A 19,037-nucleotide genomic window follows, 5' to 3' on the forward strand; every position below is an offset into this window, starting at 1 on the left:
TGCCATGGTGGTATCTATTAATCAAAGTTAGATATGTGATGAGAATTGAGTTCTATTTGCTAACACAGTAAGTATTATTATACAAAGTGTATTCAACAGGATGAATTTCAGATTTTAAGATGGTGGCAAACCATTGCTAATTCTTCCCCTTCGCTGCCTAAAAATCACTACCCAAAGAGCAGGAAGAATATAAAAAATACAAATACCATCTTCAATAAAACAGGACAACTGTAACTACAAATTACAGATGAGGAAATGCTACTCAATCCAATAAAGTTCTTTCAAAAGTGTTGTGGGGGGAGGGGAGGTGCAGGAAGATTCTAACAGAGGACAGCTAAAGTTTTTGATCTTGTACAAACCTGACCAAACTGGGGTTTTTTGCCCCCTCACTAGTTTGTTACCATAAAGATCAAAATTAATAAACCTTTATTTGGAATGACAGGAGGTGAGTTCCCTGTTTGGTAGTGGGATCTTCCCTTGACCCTATTTAGCATCATGGAGTAGCAGGGGCACCCAGGACCGAGGAAATAGTCATGTCAGTCGGACTTGTAGAGAGGAGTCTGTCAGTCAGCGAAGGTAGAAGACAAATCAAACCAGGCTCATCACTAGAGCTCATGATCTCTCTGGGGCTTAGAGGAGCAACGCAGCACAAACGTGCAGAAAATCCTGTGTCATAAGAACTTTATTTTAAACCAGAAAGAGCTCCTATCCTGAATTCTACCCTGGAACTTTCTGCCAACAGTCCTCTATAACTAATATTGCAAGATCCCAAAATAAATAATTGAAAAAGGCATTATTTTTCTACAGAGGTATTTCCATGGGGAAAATAGAGGACAGAAAAAAAATTAGAAAATGTTTCTACAGACCGGATAAAAACCATGATATATATTTCTGTGAACCCAAAACTTTGTTATGTAAAGATCTAAGGTATAATATCAACACACAGGCAGTATATGATAGGAGAACGGGAGCACGGGAAAAATCAGCTTTCAAAGAATGAGGGGAAAGCGTAAGAAAAAAACTATATAACCATTAGTACACTATAACCAGCAGAAGAGAAAATATATATTGTTGAGAACCTTAGGAAGGAAGGAACAACAGGTACAGTGTTGAGAAATGCTAGCAAGAGGAATGAAAACCGGCAAGAAACAGTTTGAAAAGCTAAGGGACAATGAGCAATCCAGAAGATAGATAAAAGAAATGCCAACTATGCATAAATATCCCTGAAGAAGAAAAATGATTAGGGGCACCTGGGTGGCTCAGGCAGTTAAGCGTCCAACTTCGGCTCAGGTTATGTTCTCATGGCTGATGAGTTTGAGCCCCGTGTCAGGCTCTCTGCGGTCAGCTCAGAGTCTGGAGCCTGCTTTGGATTCTGTGTCTCCCTCTCTCTCTGCCCCTCCCCGACTCGCATTCTGCCTCTGTCTCTGTCTCTCTCTCTCAAAAATAAATAAATATTAAAAAAATTAAAAAAATTTTTTAAAAGAAAATGATTAGAGCAAAAAGGCATTCATTCCAAAGGGCTCCTGGGTAGCTCAGTCGGTTAAGCATCCAACTCTCGGTTTCGGCTGAGGTCATGATCTCATGGTTTGGTTAAGTTTGAGCTCTGCCTTGACAGTGCAGAGCCTGCTTGGGATTCTCTCTCTCTCCCTCTGTCTCTGCCCCTCCCCTGCTCATGCTCTCTGTCTCTCTCAAAATAAATAAACTTTAAAAAAAGGTATAATTTAAGAAATAAAAGAATTAAATAAACTGAGGTTTGATCAAATGTTTTTTCAAGAAACATTTTATACAGAATGCAGCATTAAGTCATTTCTTAATAAAGTTACGGAACTTCACAGTTAAAGAATTCTTTGAGCATTTGGGGGGGAAATGTCATCTATAAGTTACAAAATAAGTAAATCTGGCCTTAGATTTCTCCACTTCGGTATTCAACCCTAAAATAAAGTAGAATAGTGCCTACAAAATCCTAAATGGAATGAAAAGAAGAGAGAGGAAAGAAGAAGGAAGGGAAAAGGAGAGAGCAGCAAAGAGGGGGGGAAAGGAAGAAAAGAAAAAGAAATAAGAGTCCCGGGGGGAGGGTGGGAGATGAGTGAGGGAGGAAGGAATGAAAGAAGTATGGACGGACGAAAGGAAGGAAGGGGGATGGAAAAAGAAACTACAATGCGTGCAATATTTCTATGGAAAAAAAAAAAAAAAAAACCTTGCAAGTATTACTGAAAGACACAAAGAAGATCTGAAAAAATAGAAGGGTATAAACCAAATTTTGGGAAAGAAAGAATATAAATTTTAAAATGTGCCAATTCTGGGGTGCCCGGGTGGCTCAGTCCGTTGAGCGTCCAACTCTTGATTTCAGCTCAGTTCACGACCTCAGAGTCGTGCATCCAAGCCCCACATCGGGCTCCACAGAGCCTGCTTGGGATTCGCTCTCTCCCTTTCTCCCTGTCCCTTCCCCCCTCTCTAAAATAAATAAATAAACTTTAAAAAAAAAAACAAAGAAAATAAAATGTGCCAATTCTTTCCTACATGGATCTATGCAAGGAATGAACTGCCAATTCGAATATCAGTATGGCTTTCTTTTTGCAAAACTGACATGTTGATTCTAAAAATAATGTGGAAAGTTAGCATGCAAGAATATCCAGGAAATTCTGACCAAGAGAAAAAAAAAAGATGGGGCCAGGGGTGGGGGTGGGGGACTAGCTCTATCAGATATTAATACAGCTACAGTACTTAAAATCACATGGAATAAATAGACAAACAAGTAGAACAAAGTACCGTACAGAAATAACTATCAAAACATGCAGTGTTTTAAAGTGAATCATTGGCTTTAACTAACAGTGATGAGAATATAGAATCTTCCTTAAATAGCTTCGGGACACCTGGTGAGCCATCTGGAATTTCAAAAATTATTTCATTCCTATCTTACTTACTTCAAATAAATTCCAGATAGTCAAAGGCTCATATGCTAAAAATGAAACCATAATGATAAATAAAAGTAGAATAGTTTGGAAAAATTTATTGTATAGTCATGGGGTGGGCAAGACCTTTCTAAAGTAAAGGTCAAAATCTAGGAACCATGAGGAAAAGATTGATAAACTATGAAAAAAAGTAAATACTTCTGCAGGGCAAAACCACTATAAACAGTCAGAACCCAAATTGAGATGACACCACAAATGAAGGGTGAGTTCTCACTGTCCGAAGATTCTTTATAAGTCCATGAGAAAAGACAAGAAATTCCTAAAAATTCCCATTATCGGCATAGAATTCTGTACAAAATAGCTGACATTTAATAAAATAAAATTTAAAAAAACAGACATATAGAAAGAATTTTTTCATGCAAGAAAAAAACCAAACAATGGAAATAGAATCCAGGATATACAATTCTTGAAGTAGGTATGAGCTTTAAAATAGAAATTATAAATGTGTTTAAAAGATTAATAAAATGGAATGCATAATTCAGTGGGTAAAATGAACAGCAGATTAGAAAGACCTGAAAAGAGACTTTGAGAATTAGATCTGTCAGAACAAAATATTCAGCTTCAAGATCAAAGTTTGAAGAGATAAGAGTAGAAAATAGGAAAAGAGCGTAAGAGTATGAGACATGGTGAAAAGGTGAGAAATACACATCCATAAGGAGAGGGGAAGAAGAATGAGACAAAAATATTTGAAGGGTAAAGGCCAAGAATTTTCCAAAACTGAAATAAGGTAATAACAAGAAATAACACATCTAGGTTTGGACAAAGGAAAATAAAACTTTAAAAATATGTAGATAAATAATTATATTTAAAAATATTTAGAACACTGGAAGGAATTCAGAAAAATTGTTTGAATTAATACATAAATCTAGCAAGCTTTCTAGACATAGCATCAAAATACAAAGATCAGTTGGATTTCTATACACTAAGAATAAACCATCGGGAAATCAAATTTTTGAAAATGCCTAATACAATAGCACCAAAAAATCCTGAAATAACTCAAAATAAAACTACAGAAAGATGCCCAAGATGGGTACACAGAAAACCAGAAAACCCTGAGACAATTTTTAGAAACTTAGATACATAATGTTGGTGGACTAAAGGATCAAGAGAGTATGGTAACTTCAACTCTTCCCCAAACTGATCTGTAAATTCAGTGCAATCCCAAACAAAATCTCGCCAGGGGCTCTGAGTGTGTGTGTGTGTGTGTGTGTGTGTGTGTGTGTGTGTGTGTGGTGTGTCTGCGTGTGAAATGAGACAAGCTGATTCTAAGTTTTACATGAAAATGTAATGGTTTGAGAATAACCAAGATGATTTAAGGAAGAACCACAACGTTGAAAACTTATAGTACTGGGTAGATATCAGGACACAGTATCCATGAAGGTAATGTGGCAGTGGCACTGTGATCGAATGAAGTCAAGACACTACCCCCCCCCCGCCCCCGCCACACACACAATTATGATACAAGTGACCCTGCGCAGCAATAGGGAAAGGACAGTGTTTGCTTTAACGGTTCTGGGTTAATCACACAGGGATATAAAAAATATCTTGACTCCTATTTTATGCAATATAATTACAGTTGGATCTACAATCCAAAAATGTAAGAGGTAACACAATAAAGCTTCTAGAAGTAAATACTGAGTAGTAGGATATCAGGATGACCTTGAGACAGCAAAGATTTCTTATAAGGACCCCAAAATTCACTCACCATAAATAAAAAGATGGTGAACTGGACTACATTAAAATTAAAGACTTCTGTTTATTAAAAAAAAAAATGGAAAAGTTTAGCCCCAAAGCAGGAGAAGAATTTGTAAGGCACGTAACATTTAAAAAGATTAGTACCCAGAATAAAAACGCCTACAAATATATAAGTAAAAGACAACTCAATATAAAAACAGGCAAGGGACTTGTTAGAACAGGCATTTTACAAAAGAAATATAAAAGTGGCCAATAAATACTATATAAAATTCTTATTAATCATGACCAAAACAGCAAAGAAAATCACAGTGCGATGCCACCAAATCCATGAGAATAACTGAAAGGAAAAAGACTAACAGTGTCAAGTGGTAGGAGGCAAAGCAGTGGAAATGTTCATAGTTACGGGTGGGAGTGAAAATTGATACAACCACTTTGGAAACTGTTTAACGGTAACGATTAAAGGGCAAGATAAGCATATCCCTTAGCCAATAAGTCTTCTGCTAGCTACATACCAAACATTAATGCGTACAAATGCATACCAAAATTCATGTACAAGGATGCCCACGATAATATCATTATTCGTATAGCCTCAAATTGTTCAGCAGCAGCAGAATGGATTTTTTTAAATGCTGCATTCATAAGATGGAGTATCATATAACAGCGTTCAGCAAACTTTTTCTGTAAAGGAACAGATAGTAATTATTTTAAAATATGAGTACTGTCTGGTCTCTGTCAAAACTACTCAGCTCTGCCATAAAAGCAGAATGGCTAAAAGTAGCAATGGATAATACATAAATATATGAGCCAATGAGCTTGGCTTTGTTCCAAGAAAACTTTATTTGCCAACTCCTGATATGTAGCAGTGGAAATGAATGAACTATTGCTTCATTAAAGAAGTTGGATGAATCTCCCAATAATGCTCAACAACAAGTTGAGCTAAAGAATAGTCTAAGGGGTGGGGGAGGAGATTGGGAAGGGCATGCCAGAGACTTCTGGAATGGTAGCAGTTTTTCTATTTAATGACCTAAGTGGAGCTAGAAATGTTCTCAGTAATCATGCACTGAGCTGTGCCAATATGATTTATGCACATTGATACACATAAATATATCTCCATAAAAAGTATCATTAAATAATAATTATTTGAAAGCACTAAAAGGTGTTCCAAGGATAATCTAAGACATGGTTTGCTTTGAGGAAAGCTATGGAGGCAGCTAGATTAGAGGATGCATTTCCACAATGTATTTTGGGGTCACTCTAATACTACTTTGTGCGTAGGGTACTTGGCAAAATCAGGTGGCCATTTACTGCTCAGAGATGAAATTGAAGTCATGCTTGAAGGTAAGTGTTGAAGTTATAATGAAATCTGTATGTATGAGTTATGTATAAGTCTAAATGAATTCACTCTCTGTGATTCAATTCACATGTGTTCTATAATGGTGCCAGGGACAGGAGAAGGGTGGTAGGGAGGAATCAACGGAAAAACTAGGTTAAAGGGTATCTTTTTTCTTTTCTTTTCTCTTCTTTTATTTCTTTTCTTTTTTCTTTTCTTTTCTCTTCTTTTCTTTTTCTTTTCTTTTTTTCTCTTCTCTTCTCTTCTCTTCTCTTCTCTTCTCTTCTCTTCTCTTCTCTTTTCTTTTCTTCCTTTCCCTGTTCTGCTTCCCTTTCCTCCCTTCCATTCCCTCCCCTTTCTCCACTTGCACCGGAGAGAATTAAGGAACAGTGTTTGCTCTCAAGACGTCCAAACTTTGGCATCTCTCTCTTACCCTCTATGTCCTCATCAGGATCAGATTTACAAACAGGTGGGATAGAAAATAGGGTGGCAACTTCCCTCCCTTCCGTGTGTGTGTGTGTGTGTGTGTGTGTGTGTGTGTGTGTAATAGACTTTATTTTTTAAAGCAGTTTTAGATTTACAGCAAAATTGACAGGAAGGTACAGAGATTTCCTATATACCTCCTGCCCTCACAATGTTGCACAGCCTCCCCCACCATCAACGTCTCCCCCACTCCAGATGTTTGTTACAACTGATGAACCGACATCGACACATTATGATCTTCCTTTTTTATTCCTTCATTCCCCCCATTCACTTATTTCTTCAACACCTATCTGTGGACAACCTGCAAATGCTAAGCCCTGTAATTCTGCCTCCGTGTCCTCAGAATCTTCTTTCTCTCCTCCTTCTCTTCCTGCTCCTTCTCCTCCCTTTTCCACATCTGTCCTCCCCTCCCCCCCCCCCCATTTCTTCTTGTTAAGAAGAAAATAACTCCCACAAGCCTGGTGTCTGGATATAATGACATTAGCCTTTTGGTATATGTATTATCTCAGATATTTTTAAAGAATATAAGCTATTATATATTTATTTTTTGAATTATCAAAAAGTTGTGTAACTTTCTCATTTCCTCATATATTCATGCCAATATTCATATATTCATGCCAAGAAACAGGGGTTTGCATCATCGTAGTAATATGTGTGTGCCATTTCATTTTATGATATGGCGGATTTTTACGTGGTTCTCTGTTGATGAATGTTTAGACAGATTCCAACTTTTCTCATTATTATGAGTACTACTGAGCCTCTTGATGAATATATATTTATGCCATGTAGCAGAATGCTTAGCACATGACAGGCACTCAGTCAATGTTTAGTGAGAATTCCTATTTTTCTTTTAATGAGGTCTGGTGGGGATAGCAGATAAAACCTCCTGGCTGCTTCTAGCCAAAATAGTGAAATTTAAGGGTGGAGAGGAGAGAAGGAGAGACTCTGTGAGACATGGTGTTTGTTCAGGGTTAGAGCTTCTCGACCACGAAAGAGATGTCTTGAACTAAAGGTTCTTCTGCTCTTAACAGCTATTGACAGAGTGCTTTGGGATGAAGATCCCATCATCAGGCAGTTGGCAGAAATCACCCACAAAATTTTTAAGGAAATAGCCCATAGACTGACGTCCTCACATGTTAAACAAACCTTCCGAAGATTATTTCACTTCATCTATATAAAAAAATTGAAGCCTCTTTACAATTATAACTGGCCCAACAACCTGGCCAGCAGTCCTATGAAGGTTAAGGAAACCAATGGTGACAAGGAAGGACTTACTGATGAGAATTATGTATACATGTTTGTAAAGAATGAGACTTGAAGAACTTCCCAGAAGAGGAATGATTTTCCTTTCCCACCTGATAACTTGAGTCTATAGGTACGTGCTTTTCTGAAGGATGCTGGAAGCTTTTCCTGTCGCTTCTTAACTCTCTATTCAAATAAAGAAATCCCTTGCTTCTTTATGTTTGATGCTGAGCAGAGAGTTCACCTCATCAAATCCGCTAATAAAATTGAAAAATCATATAAGCAAAGCATTTGATGAGAAGCTCTTGATTTTGATCAAATCAACCTGCGTCTACTGAACACCTTCCAAGTACCAGGCACGATGCTAGGCGGTGGGGACATCTGGATGATATAAACAGGGTTTCTGTTCTCAGGAGAGTCACAGCATGGCTGTTTCCATCCTGCTTGGGCAAATGCTGCCCAGGGCAGTTTCAAAAAGGAAGGAACGGAACTTGCACTGCAAGACCAAGGGGAGCCCCTGTATTCTTGCATTCTTGTTGGAGACACTGAGGCAAGAAGAGTGTTGGGGGAGAGCTAGAGACTTTGTTAAGGACACAGGTGGGCAAGGAAAGAATGGGGAGAGCTGAGGCCTGAGGGGAAGATGATGCTGTGCCCATCACTTTAAACTTTTTGAAATGAAAATAGGATAACCCGTCCTAGTTAGTGGTGACCATTGCCCTCAGGATCTGGTGTCCCGCCCGCCATCCTGACCCATCAGAAAGTCCTCAGTGGTCTTGCCTGACCGGTTGCTTGGGCTCATCTTTCATTCCCCTTACCGTACCTCCCTCCCACCCTGTGCTCCCTCTCTGGCATCAACCCCTCCAGCCACAGGAAACTACCGGTAACCCCTACGGTTCAGGTGTTGTGTCTTTGTAATGTGTCAACTCGCAACGCTCGCACATTTCCACCGCTTCGTGGGCCCACCGCACTGGTGTGGGGTAGCAGTCACTGCATCTGCCCTGGGGTCCTCCTTCCACCTCTCTGACTTCTGAGCCAGTGGGTTTAGTTCCGTTGACAAAGGACACCAGCTTCTCCTGTGGGACAGCCATGGACGGTAGAAGCCATAGGAGACTACCGCAGCTCCAAGACTGTGGGTTCTACCCCATCCTTGCTGTCCTACTTTACATCCCCCCCCTTCCCTTCCCAACCGCATTGAGCTTGAGACTTCAAGCTTGGCATCAATGTGAAGACGACAGTCTTGCAGAGACTACGTCCCCCATGGTTGCTTGCAGTCACATCCTTGGTCGTGCCTCTCTAATTCAACCCTGACCCGTGTATGGGAGATGCACTTTCCAGGCCCCTTTGGAGTGTTGCTCCTGTGTTTTGCCTTAATGCTCTGTGTGCCCTCATTACATTTACCAGCTTATAGTGAAATTATTGCTTTTTTTCTCTTCCTGCCCCACAACATTCAAGTTTCTTAAAGGTAAATGCTGTATCTTACGCCTGGTGGAGTACTCTAGAGCCCCGCGGTGCCTGGCACCTGATGAATGCTCAGTGAACGCATGGCAATGAATGAAGTGCTAACAGGACATGTTGCCCTCACGCTTCAGTAAGAATTTTCAGATATTAATAAGCGTTGGTTAATATTAAACATAATGAAAGAATGGATACTTTTAATTTACTCCTTAGTCCATATTACTTCATTCTTACCCAGATGTTCCAGACCTCACTTCTCAAAATCAAAGCAACTTCCTTTCCCACCTTTAAGTGAACAGAATACCTGGTGTGGTAGGCTACATAATAACCCTCCTAACGATATCCAATTCCTGATCCCCAGAATCTGCGAATATTTTACCTTCCGTGGCAAAAGGAGCTTTACAAACATGATCAATTAAAGGATCTTGAGGTGAGGAGATTAGCCTGGATTATCCAGGTAGGCCAAATATAATTATATGTTCTTTATAAGAACAAAACGGGAAGCCAGAGAGGAAAGAGATTTTTGGAGATGCAACACCCTTGCTTTGAAGCTGGAGGCAGGGACCAGAAACCAAGGAAGGCAACTCTAGAAGCTTAAAAAGGCAAGGGAATGGATTCCCTCCCCGAGCCTCCAGAGGGAGCACAATGCGACCAACACCTTGATTTTGTTCCCAGTGAAACGCGTTTTGGACATCTGAACCCCCAAACTGTAAGATAATAAGTTGATGCTGTTTTAAGCCACTAAATTTGGTAGAGCAGAAATAGGAAACTAAGATACCTAGATTTCTACGAAACAAAGCAAACCAAAGTAAACTCTAACTCTCCCCACTCAAACACACACACACACACACACACACACACGCGCACACGCACACAGACAGCAATGAGTATAATGGACCTTACGCAAATGTCGAGGTTTCTGTAAAAGATCTGATATTCTGTGCTATTTATACATTAGACATGCTCTTCAAAGTCCATTAGGCCACCCCATCCTCACACCCAACTGACACTACAGCCTCTTCATCATCTCCCGGCTCTCTCTCCACTTTCTCCCTCCCATCTCTTCTCCCCACCCCGCCGCCCACCGCCCCGAATTCCTTGACTTCCCAGGAACCATGAGCTCTTTTCACTTTGTTGTAAAACAGTTGGCTCTCCACAGGTTTCAACTCTAGCCTGGATACCCTGAACTTCCATATGCTCTGAAGACATAAAGGCCTTCTTGCAAAACGTCCTATCTTCCCGAGGTCCAATTGTGATTCTAAATAAATAGCACATTCCCTGCTGGCACATGTCTGTGTTACTGCCATTTTCAAAAATTTTAATAATTCTTGCAGGCTTCCCCATGGCAATCATGAATGTGACCTTTGGTGCTGTGCAGAACGTGGCCACCGTCCTGGAATACTCACCCCTCACACTCTGCTCTCCGGGGCCACTGGCTTTCTCATCTCTGTGTGACCCATGCATTAGGGCCTGCACTCATGCTCTTCCTGTGCCTGAAACACAACATCACCCAGCCAGTTAGTACCCATCTTTCTTTCTTTCTTTCTTTTAATGTTTATTTATTTTTGAGGGAGAGAGAGAGAAGAGGAAGGGCAGAAAGAGAGGGAGACAGAGGATCTGAATCGGGCTCTGCAGTGACAGCAGAGAGCCCAAAGCAGGGCTCCAACTCACGAACCATGAGATCATGACCTGAGCCAAAGCTGGACGCTTAATCCACTGAGCCACCCAGATGCCCCCCTACCCATCTTGCAAAGGCCAACTCAAAATTCATGTTCACAGAACCCTCTATATGCCTCTGTAGCACTAACCACAATTACTAGAATAACTAGGGTAATAACTAGGATAATTACGAAACAAATTAATGGAAAAAGTAATTTATTTCACAATGAGTTGCCTATGCCCTGATCCCATTGCTAAAACGTCAGTTCTATAAGGTCATGCACCGTGTCTGCTTGGTCGCCCCTGTATCCGCCAGGGGCCTGGCACAGTGCCTTATGCATAATAATATTTAATATATATTTATCACATGGATCGATGAATGAATGAACGAATGAACACATAACCAGGTTTTCTGATACTAAGAGGCTAGATGTGTTGGTAATAATAATAATGGGAAGACTCAGCCAAAGCTTGATTAGATACATTGTTGTGGCCCCTGGTATAAGGAATGGGCTCCCATTTGTTGGATACCTACTATGTGGTCAGCATTTGTCTTATGGTTATCTTAATTCATTTTCACAATAACCCCGGAAAAGGGATATTTTTGTCCCATTGTGCAGATGAGGCACTACCGTATACTCTATTAGCTTTGATGTCCATGGAGCTGGAGAGAATGTAAGTGGTCCCCGGTGAGGTCACTGTTCCAGAAAAGACCACTGGCCTCTCTTCTATGCAACAAAATGATGGTGGCACCCGCTCAGGGAAGGAAATAGCCTCCCACTGAGATACCCTCTCTAACTCTCAGTATGTTCCTGTTGCACATTCTGCCCACTTCCTTCGAACAAAATAGCGACAGAAATTGATAAAACTGAGTGGCAACTATATGCCAGACACTGTACAAGGTGCTCTATTGCATGATCCAAATTTGTTCTTCCAAATATCTCAGCAGTTGACTCTTATTACTGTTTCCATTTTACCCTTTAGGAATCCAAGTCTCAGAAAGGTCGTGTAAATCGTCACCATCTTAGGGAGAGGAAGATAGGATATTTAGCCTCAGGGACTCCAGACCCAGGGATCTCAATCACTACAACATTGTATTTGCCTTTTAGGGATCGATTTTTCCCACTGGCTATAAAACCTCGTTATATGTACTGGAATCACTTGGACAGTTTTTTGTTTTTAAAAAAAATTTTTTAACATTTATTTATTTTTGAGAGACAGAGAGAGACAGAGTATGAGCAGGGGAGGGGCAGAGAGAGAGGGAGACACAGAATTCGAAGCAGGCTCCAGGCTCTGAGCTGTCAGCATAGAGTGGGGCTCGAACTCACAAACCGCGAGATCATGACCTGAGCCGAAGACAGACGCTTAACCGACTGAGCCACCCAGGCGCCCCATGTTCGTTTGTTTTTTAAATAACAGCAAGCTGACTTTAATCTAGACCATTTACATCAGAATCTTCCAGTCTGAGGCCTGGGCATCAATGTTTTTTAAGATTACAGCTGGATGGGGTGCCTGGATGGCCCAGTTGGTTAAGCGTCTGACTCTTGATTTGGGCTCAGGTCGTGATCTCATGCCTCATGAGATCGAACCTCACACCAGGCTCTGTGCTTGGGATTCTCTCTCTCTCTCTCTCTCTCTGCCCCTTCCCTGCTTTCTTTCTCTCTCTCTTTCAAAATAAACATTAAAAAAAAAAAAAAAGAATCCAGGTGATCTAGAGGGAAAACAATACTATAAATCAATGTTATCAGTTCATCCTGGAAACTGGATTTAGACATTTGTGTATCCCCAGCATCCAGCACTGTGTCTGACATGTGAAGAAAAACCTTATAAAATGTATCTATGATTTATTGCACCGTAGGAACCAATTAGACAGGAACCAATCATTTACAAACAAACATTTGTTAAGTGTCTAGTGTAAGCAAGGCACTGTCCTGGGGAATAAGGATATAAATTAAGCATTTCCAGATACACGATTCTAATAAGATATTGCCAGTCAGTTCTTCTACAGTGCGGTGAGCAGCAGGAAAAGAGAGTCTATTTCCCTGTAAAAAGAAAAAGTACCTAAATTCTAAGTAGAGCTCCTGTATGGACTAGGATAGTCAGGATTCTAAACACTGACGAAGTAAAAATTAGATGTTTACTACACTTATATCAATTTGCTTACTTTCCAGCAGATTTTGCTTTCTTTGCAATATCTAAATAGACATCGATGTCGAGCTAATAGAAGGCAAATTACGCACATGCTGTTGAGGTGGAGGCAAAGATCATGCGGGCAGACAGGAAGGCACGTCTGATAAAGAACGGAGTGTTTTGGGCAAGGAAGTATTGTGGTGGTCTTAAAACCTGGCGGCGTTCAAAGTGAACCACTACTCCAAGGTCTCCCTCTCAGAATAATAATAGAAGAACCTAGACTCGCATTGAGGAGTCGTGGGGTTGAGTCTTGCGCTCTCCGCTTACTAGCTCGAAGCCTTCGGTAATGCACTTCATTTCAGGTTCTCTGGCTGTGAAACGGAGTTAATAGTCCCCAGGAGACAGGATTATTATGAAGCTTTCACGGTGTAATCATAGATGAACGCCCTAGAACGGATTGTGTTAACATAAGGCGTTGGGTCAGTAAAGGCCAAATCCCTAGTGCAGGTTTTCCCCCTTATTTGGATCCCTGAGAGTGGTGGTTATTCCTGGAAGCCTCTCAGCTGGGAGAGACGTTCTCTCCATGCACCTTCCCTCTGTTCACACCCCTCCCCCCATCCTCAGCTATTCAGGCTGCAGGGACTAAGAGAGCGTATAGCTGGGTGATCTTTCGCAGCCGAACTCCCTCCCTGGATCGTGCGCTGTCCGTTGGCCTCTCACTGATTTGGGGGTCACCACTCGAAGCCTTGCTCCTTTTGTCGGACCCCCCAGAGAAAACCCAGGCACGTCATTCTCCTGAGAAGTCTTCAGTGAGTCGTTGTTCTCAGCGTGCAATTCTAACTCCTGAGTTTGGCAAACCTTCCCTCTCCTGGCCCTGCTTACCTTCTCTAGCCTCGTGATGTCCCGACCTCCTCCTATTATCTATGCTGCTGTCTTAAGGGACCACATGCAGCTGTCCCCACACAGCGATTGGGAGCCAAAACTTTAGAATCTGTTGGCCTGGATCCCACCGTGTGCTAGCTCTGCGTGGGTGCGGGCAGGATCGCTGACACTTTTGTGTCTCAGCTTCCTCCTCCGTAAAATGGGGATACGGATTGTACCCAGCTCTTTTTTTTTAACGTTTATTTATTTTTGAGACAGAGAGAGACAGAGCAGGAACGGGGGAGGGGCAGAGAGAGAGGGAGACACAGAATCCGAAACAGGCTCCAGGCTCTGAGCCGTCAGCCCCGAGCCTGACGCGGGGCTCAGACTCGTGGACCTTGAGATCATGACCTGAGCTGAAGTGGGACGCCCAACCAACTGAGCCACCCAGGTGCCCCGGACTGTACCCAACTCTTAAAGTGTGATGACACTCATCTAACTTGTCCTAAGATAGTACGCAAAGACCACTTAAGTACACTGTCTAATATTTAATCATTCATAAACATTACTACCATTGTTATTATTAATTTTATTATTGTTCCTGCCCTTACAACCCTCTTCTTCCTCTTTCCCTTTAAAATAATAGAATCAAGGGCTCCCATTTATCACAAGGCTATGAATTTCAAGGTACTGCCCCCAGGAATTTTAAACATAGTGTTTTTATGTTTCACTTATCACAAGAACTCTAATATGGCTCTCACTTTACAGACGTTAACAACTGAGGCTCGGAAAGGTCAAATGATTTCAGCCTGCTTCATCTGAATCGTGTTTTTACTTCATTAATTCCCACTTGATTTGGGGATTTGGCTAATTCTTCACCCCCTCCTGGTGCCTTTCCTTGGCTTCCTAAGACTAGCGGCGGTGTCCCTCTGTGCTCCCCACCAGAGTCACAGTATCTATGATAGCAGATTTTAACTGCTGCATTCAGGGGCGCCTGGGTGGCTCAGTCGGTTAAGCATCCGACTTTGGCTCAGGTCATGATCTCGTGGTCCACGGGTTCGAGCCCCACATCGGGCTCTGTGCTGACCGCTCAGAGCCTGGAGCCTGTTTCAGATTCTGTGTCTCCCTCTCTCTCTGACCCTCCCCCATTCATGCTCTGTCTCTCTCTGTCTCAAAAATAAATAAACGTTAAAAAAAAAAAAATTCAACTGCTGCATTCAGATGTTTTGTCCACTAGATGGGAGTCTTTTGAGAAAAAGAGTCTTCTGTGTTCATGCCCGTGCACCTGGTAGAGTGCCAGATTCAATGAAAGAGCGAGCGCAGAATAAAGCAATGAGACGACCCTTAGGGCCCGAGGAGAGGAATAGGAATTTGTGAGTAGCCGATGCTGCCCTGAAATCAAAAGGAAGCTTTAGCTGACTTGACACCAGCAAGGGCCACCAGCCAGATGCCCCTGGGCTGGGCCCGAGGGCCTGCCGTTGGCATCTGGGATCAGGAACGTATATCACAGTGATCGCAACACATCTTCGGTCTTCACAGCCCATCTCCTCTGAAACATATCCGAAGCCCTTTACACATTTGCAGGGAACTGACAAGCACAAAGCGTGCCCGTCCGCGTACAGGTTACCTCATATACATTTCACCTCCTGCAATCCTCACGGTAACAATTTAAGGCGAACTTTATTATCCCAGGCTTGCCAACGAAGAAAATCTCTAAGATTTGACTAAGGTCAGAGACACCGGATTCGCACACAGCTCTGCAGGATTCCACAGAGCCGGCTTCTCCCAGGATGTGGCTGGAGGTCCTCTGGCCCCTCCTCTGGCCGTGTGACAGGTTGTTCCCAAGAGCCAAAATGCCAAAGCACCTGGTGTGTTAGTTAACAAGTCAATGGTACCTGAACACTGGGATTCTCAGGGGAAAAAAATTACATAACAGTGTGTGTGTCAAAAGTAGAAGGAAAAAAGGTGGAAACAAACCAAATGCCCATCAACAGATAAATGGGCATACAAAAATATTATCCAGCCATAAAAAGGAATGGAGTGCTGATACATATTACAACATGGATGAATCTTAAAAACATTATGCCAGGAGCGCCTGGGTGGCTCAGTCAGTTAAGCGGCCGACTTCAGCTCGGGTCACGATCTCGCGGTCCGTGAGTTCGAGCCCCGCGTCGGGCTTTGTGCTGACAGCTCAGAGCCTGGAGCCTGTTTCAGATTCTGTGTCTCCCTCTCTCTGACCCTCCCCCGTTCATGCTCTGTCTCTGTCTCAAAAATAAATAAACGTTAAAAAAAAAAAAACCTTTAAAAAACAAACAAACAAACAAAAAAACATTATGCTAAGTGAAGGAAGCCAGCCACACAAGACCACATACTGTATGATTCTATTTATACAAAATTTCAGAACAGATAATTCGAGAACCAGAATGCAGATTAGTGGGGCCACAGCAGGGAACCGGAAGAAATGAGGAGTAACTGTTTAATATATAGGGCTTCCTTTTAGAGTGATGAAAATGTCCTCGAACTAGGCAGAGGTGGGACGCCTGGGTGGCTCAGTCAGTTAAACGTACAACTCTTGGTCGTAATCTCATGGTTGTGGGTTCGAACCCCACATCAGGTTCCACACTGACAGCAGGGAACCTACTTGGTATTCTCTCTCTCTGCCCATCCCCTGCTCATTCTCTCTCTCTCAAAATAAATTAAAATAAAAGAAAACTTTAAAAAAAGAAAGAACTAAATAGAGGTGATGGTTGCACAAAATTATGAATGTACTCCCCCCTGCCCATGATGGTATGGCCTGGGAGGAATCTCTCTCAAATCTCCCTCCTGCTATGCGACCTTAGGTGCATTTCGCCTAGAGGGCAAGCATCTGGAATCAGGGCCTCAGTGTGTCCTTACAAGGCCCGCAGATCAGCCAATGAATGTATTTGGCGAGTGAGGCCAGTCTGCAAGTGAAGGTTTCAGAGCCTAAACCCAAAGACAAGCTACTTTCTATGGTTGGACACACTGCAGGGAATGGTTTGCTATATTCGGTCTGTGCCTATCATGGCAACTAAGGTATCTTCTTCCTTTTGAAAAGAAGGGAGACAAGGTATAACTTCTGAATAGGGAGTTCTCTGGTGAGGAAGGTCTTCGGAAGTGATTTCAAAGCAGAGGAAAGCCCTCCACGGCGGAGTCTGCCGAATGTCCCCACATAGATACTTAGCTTCTCAAGCAGAGACCAGTCCCTTTCAGACTAGAGGTGGCCAAATTTCACGCCAATGGAAGGCGAGTAGAAGCAAAGTGTACAACTTTGGCATCACTTGCTTAAGAGGAAATCCCACAGCCTGGTCATCTGCTTTGTGTCTTTCGGCTGGCTGCATGTGGAGGTGGAACTCAGCTTCAACCCTGCAGTCAGTAACACGCTCTTTGGACGAGGGCAGAGCCCCCACTAGCCTGGGCATCTGGATGGCTTCTCAGTAGACCCTGCCCATCCCGTACTTTTATATGACACAGAAATAAACAACTATCTTCACTCCGATGAATATAGCCCCACTCCGAACACCCAGCTCAAACAGCCCGAAGTTACGCTTTAAAATCTTTCATCCTTCGCCAGAAAAACTTCTCTGTTGAGATGTCAGTGCTGTACCTTAAGGATTATCCTAATGAAATAGTACTCATCAATTGTGTCTTCAAACAAGTGAGTTTAAAGGATTCTTTCTGGAGGAGAATGAAGAACATAACACAAGTCTCCCATTCCGTCAGAACGTACCCTTTCCCCCAAGAAAGACAGTAGTTTCATCCAGTTAATGCTCTCTGCTCGAATCCGGTGACTTCTGGGTGACGCGGCCACTCCTCAGTGGGCGTGGCTTCCCGTAGCCTGATCTGATATACAACGCGCTACTCTTCATTGGACAGACAACAGTAGAGCTGTATTCCGATCCTTTTTTTTTTTTTTTTTTTTTTTTTTTTTGCATAGTGCAGAAGGTGGACAAGTCTATAAGAGCTTGGATTTTATTAGCATAATCAGTTTAATAATAGAGTTTGTAGCAGAGTGATGTGATCGATAGCAAGTCCTTGACCCTTTCTAGTACATAGGAAGAGGGAGATTTCCCAGAGTCCTTTGCAGTTAGGTTGGCAAGTGCCGGTCAAATACGAGTGAGCGACGAGTGTCACTTCTGTGTCGAGGTGTGAGCACTAGATATGCTTGCTCTTCCCTTTCTGCATCAAAGGTCATTTGTGAAAGATGATGGCAATATATCATGAAAGGTCCTTGGATCCTTGAGTCGCTATTTGGAGGATAACTTCCCAGAGAAAGTGTCCAACCCACATTTTGTGAGTAAAAAATACACTTTTAATGTTAAACCATTGGATTTCCAAGTCTGTGTATTCCCAAAGTTTATCCTAATTATCTTGACTAACATAGCGTCTCGTGTGGAATTCAGATATATGGGCAAATGTTCACATATGATGGCTGTCTACAAATCAAACAATAGATGAGTTGAGATATACGGTCTTCAAAACATTTTTATGTAAAACTTTCATATTTCTCTATCATTATATTTTACCCTCAGTAGACACATTCAGTGTTTCCTTAAAATCTTACGTTTCAAATTATCTGTGTACCATTTTGAGTATTCCCTTTAATATCTCAGCAACTGTCAGGGCACCTGAGTGGCTCAGTGGGTGAAGTGTCCGACTTCGGCTCAGGTCATGATCTCGTGGTTGGTGGGTTCAAACCCCATGTTGGACTCTGTGCTGACAGCTCAGAACCTAGAGTCTGCTTCAGATTCTGTACCTCACTCTCTCTCTGCCCCTCCTCTCTCTCTCAAAAATAAATAAATATTAAAAAAATTTTTTTAAATAATAAATCAGGAACTGTCTTTCAAAAGTATCTTTCAAAAGCATATTTTCAAAAAGTATGTACAGTGAGAATTCTCAAACCTTAAAAACATTACTTGTTATCTTAACAAAACTCTTGCTATGGGCAAGCAAAAAACCGTCAGTGTTTTTCAGAGTAATAGTCCTATGAGGTTATCCCTTCAGTAGTTTTAACTGATCACAATGATTTATGTCTTTAATTCATCGATCCATAATTGAAACACTTTATTCAAACATCATCTAGACTAGTTTTTATCTCCCAACGTGCTACACATCTATGTCTACTTTCAGTATTTTCTGAAAATGGACATTTTTATTTTTATTTCATTTGATTGAACAGTCCCCAGCATTCA

At 41.9% G+C, this 19,037-nt stretch overlaps 1 protein-coding gene across 1 annotated transcript in view; it reads left to right on the forward strand.

Annotated features, from left to right (window-relative positions):
* Window positions 1-8,042, forward strand: part of MROH9 (maestro heat like repeat family member 9) — an 88,952-nt gene extending 80,910 nt beyond the window's left edge. Inside the window, exons 21-22 of the mRNA XM_060643486.3 lie at window positions 5,943-6,005; window positions 7,512-8,042. Of these exons, the coding sequence (XP_060499469.1) occupies window positions 5,943-6,005; window positions 7,512-7,798 (350 nt within the window). The 3' untranslated portion in view covers window positions 7,799-8,042. The remainder of the gene's footprint in view (window positions 1-5,942; window positions 6,006-7,511) is intronic.
* The last annotated feature ends 10,995 nt before the right edge of the window (window positions 8,043-19,037 follow it).

Source organism: Panthera onca, chromosome F1 (assembly GCF_046562875.1).
Source record: "Panthera onca isolate mPanOnc1 chromosome F1, mPanOnc1 haplotype 2, whole genome shotgun sequence".
NCBI classification, from domain to species: domain Eukaryota; kingdom Metazoa; phylum Chordata; class Mammalia; order Carnivora; family Felidae; genus Panthera; species Panthera onca.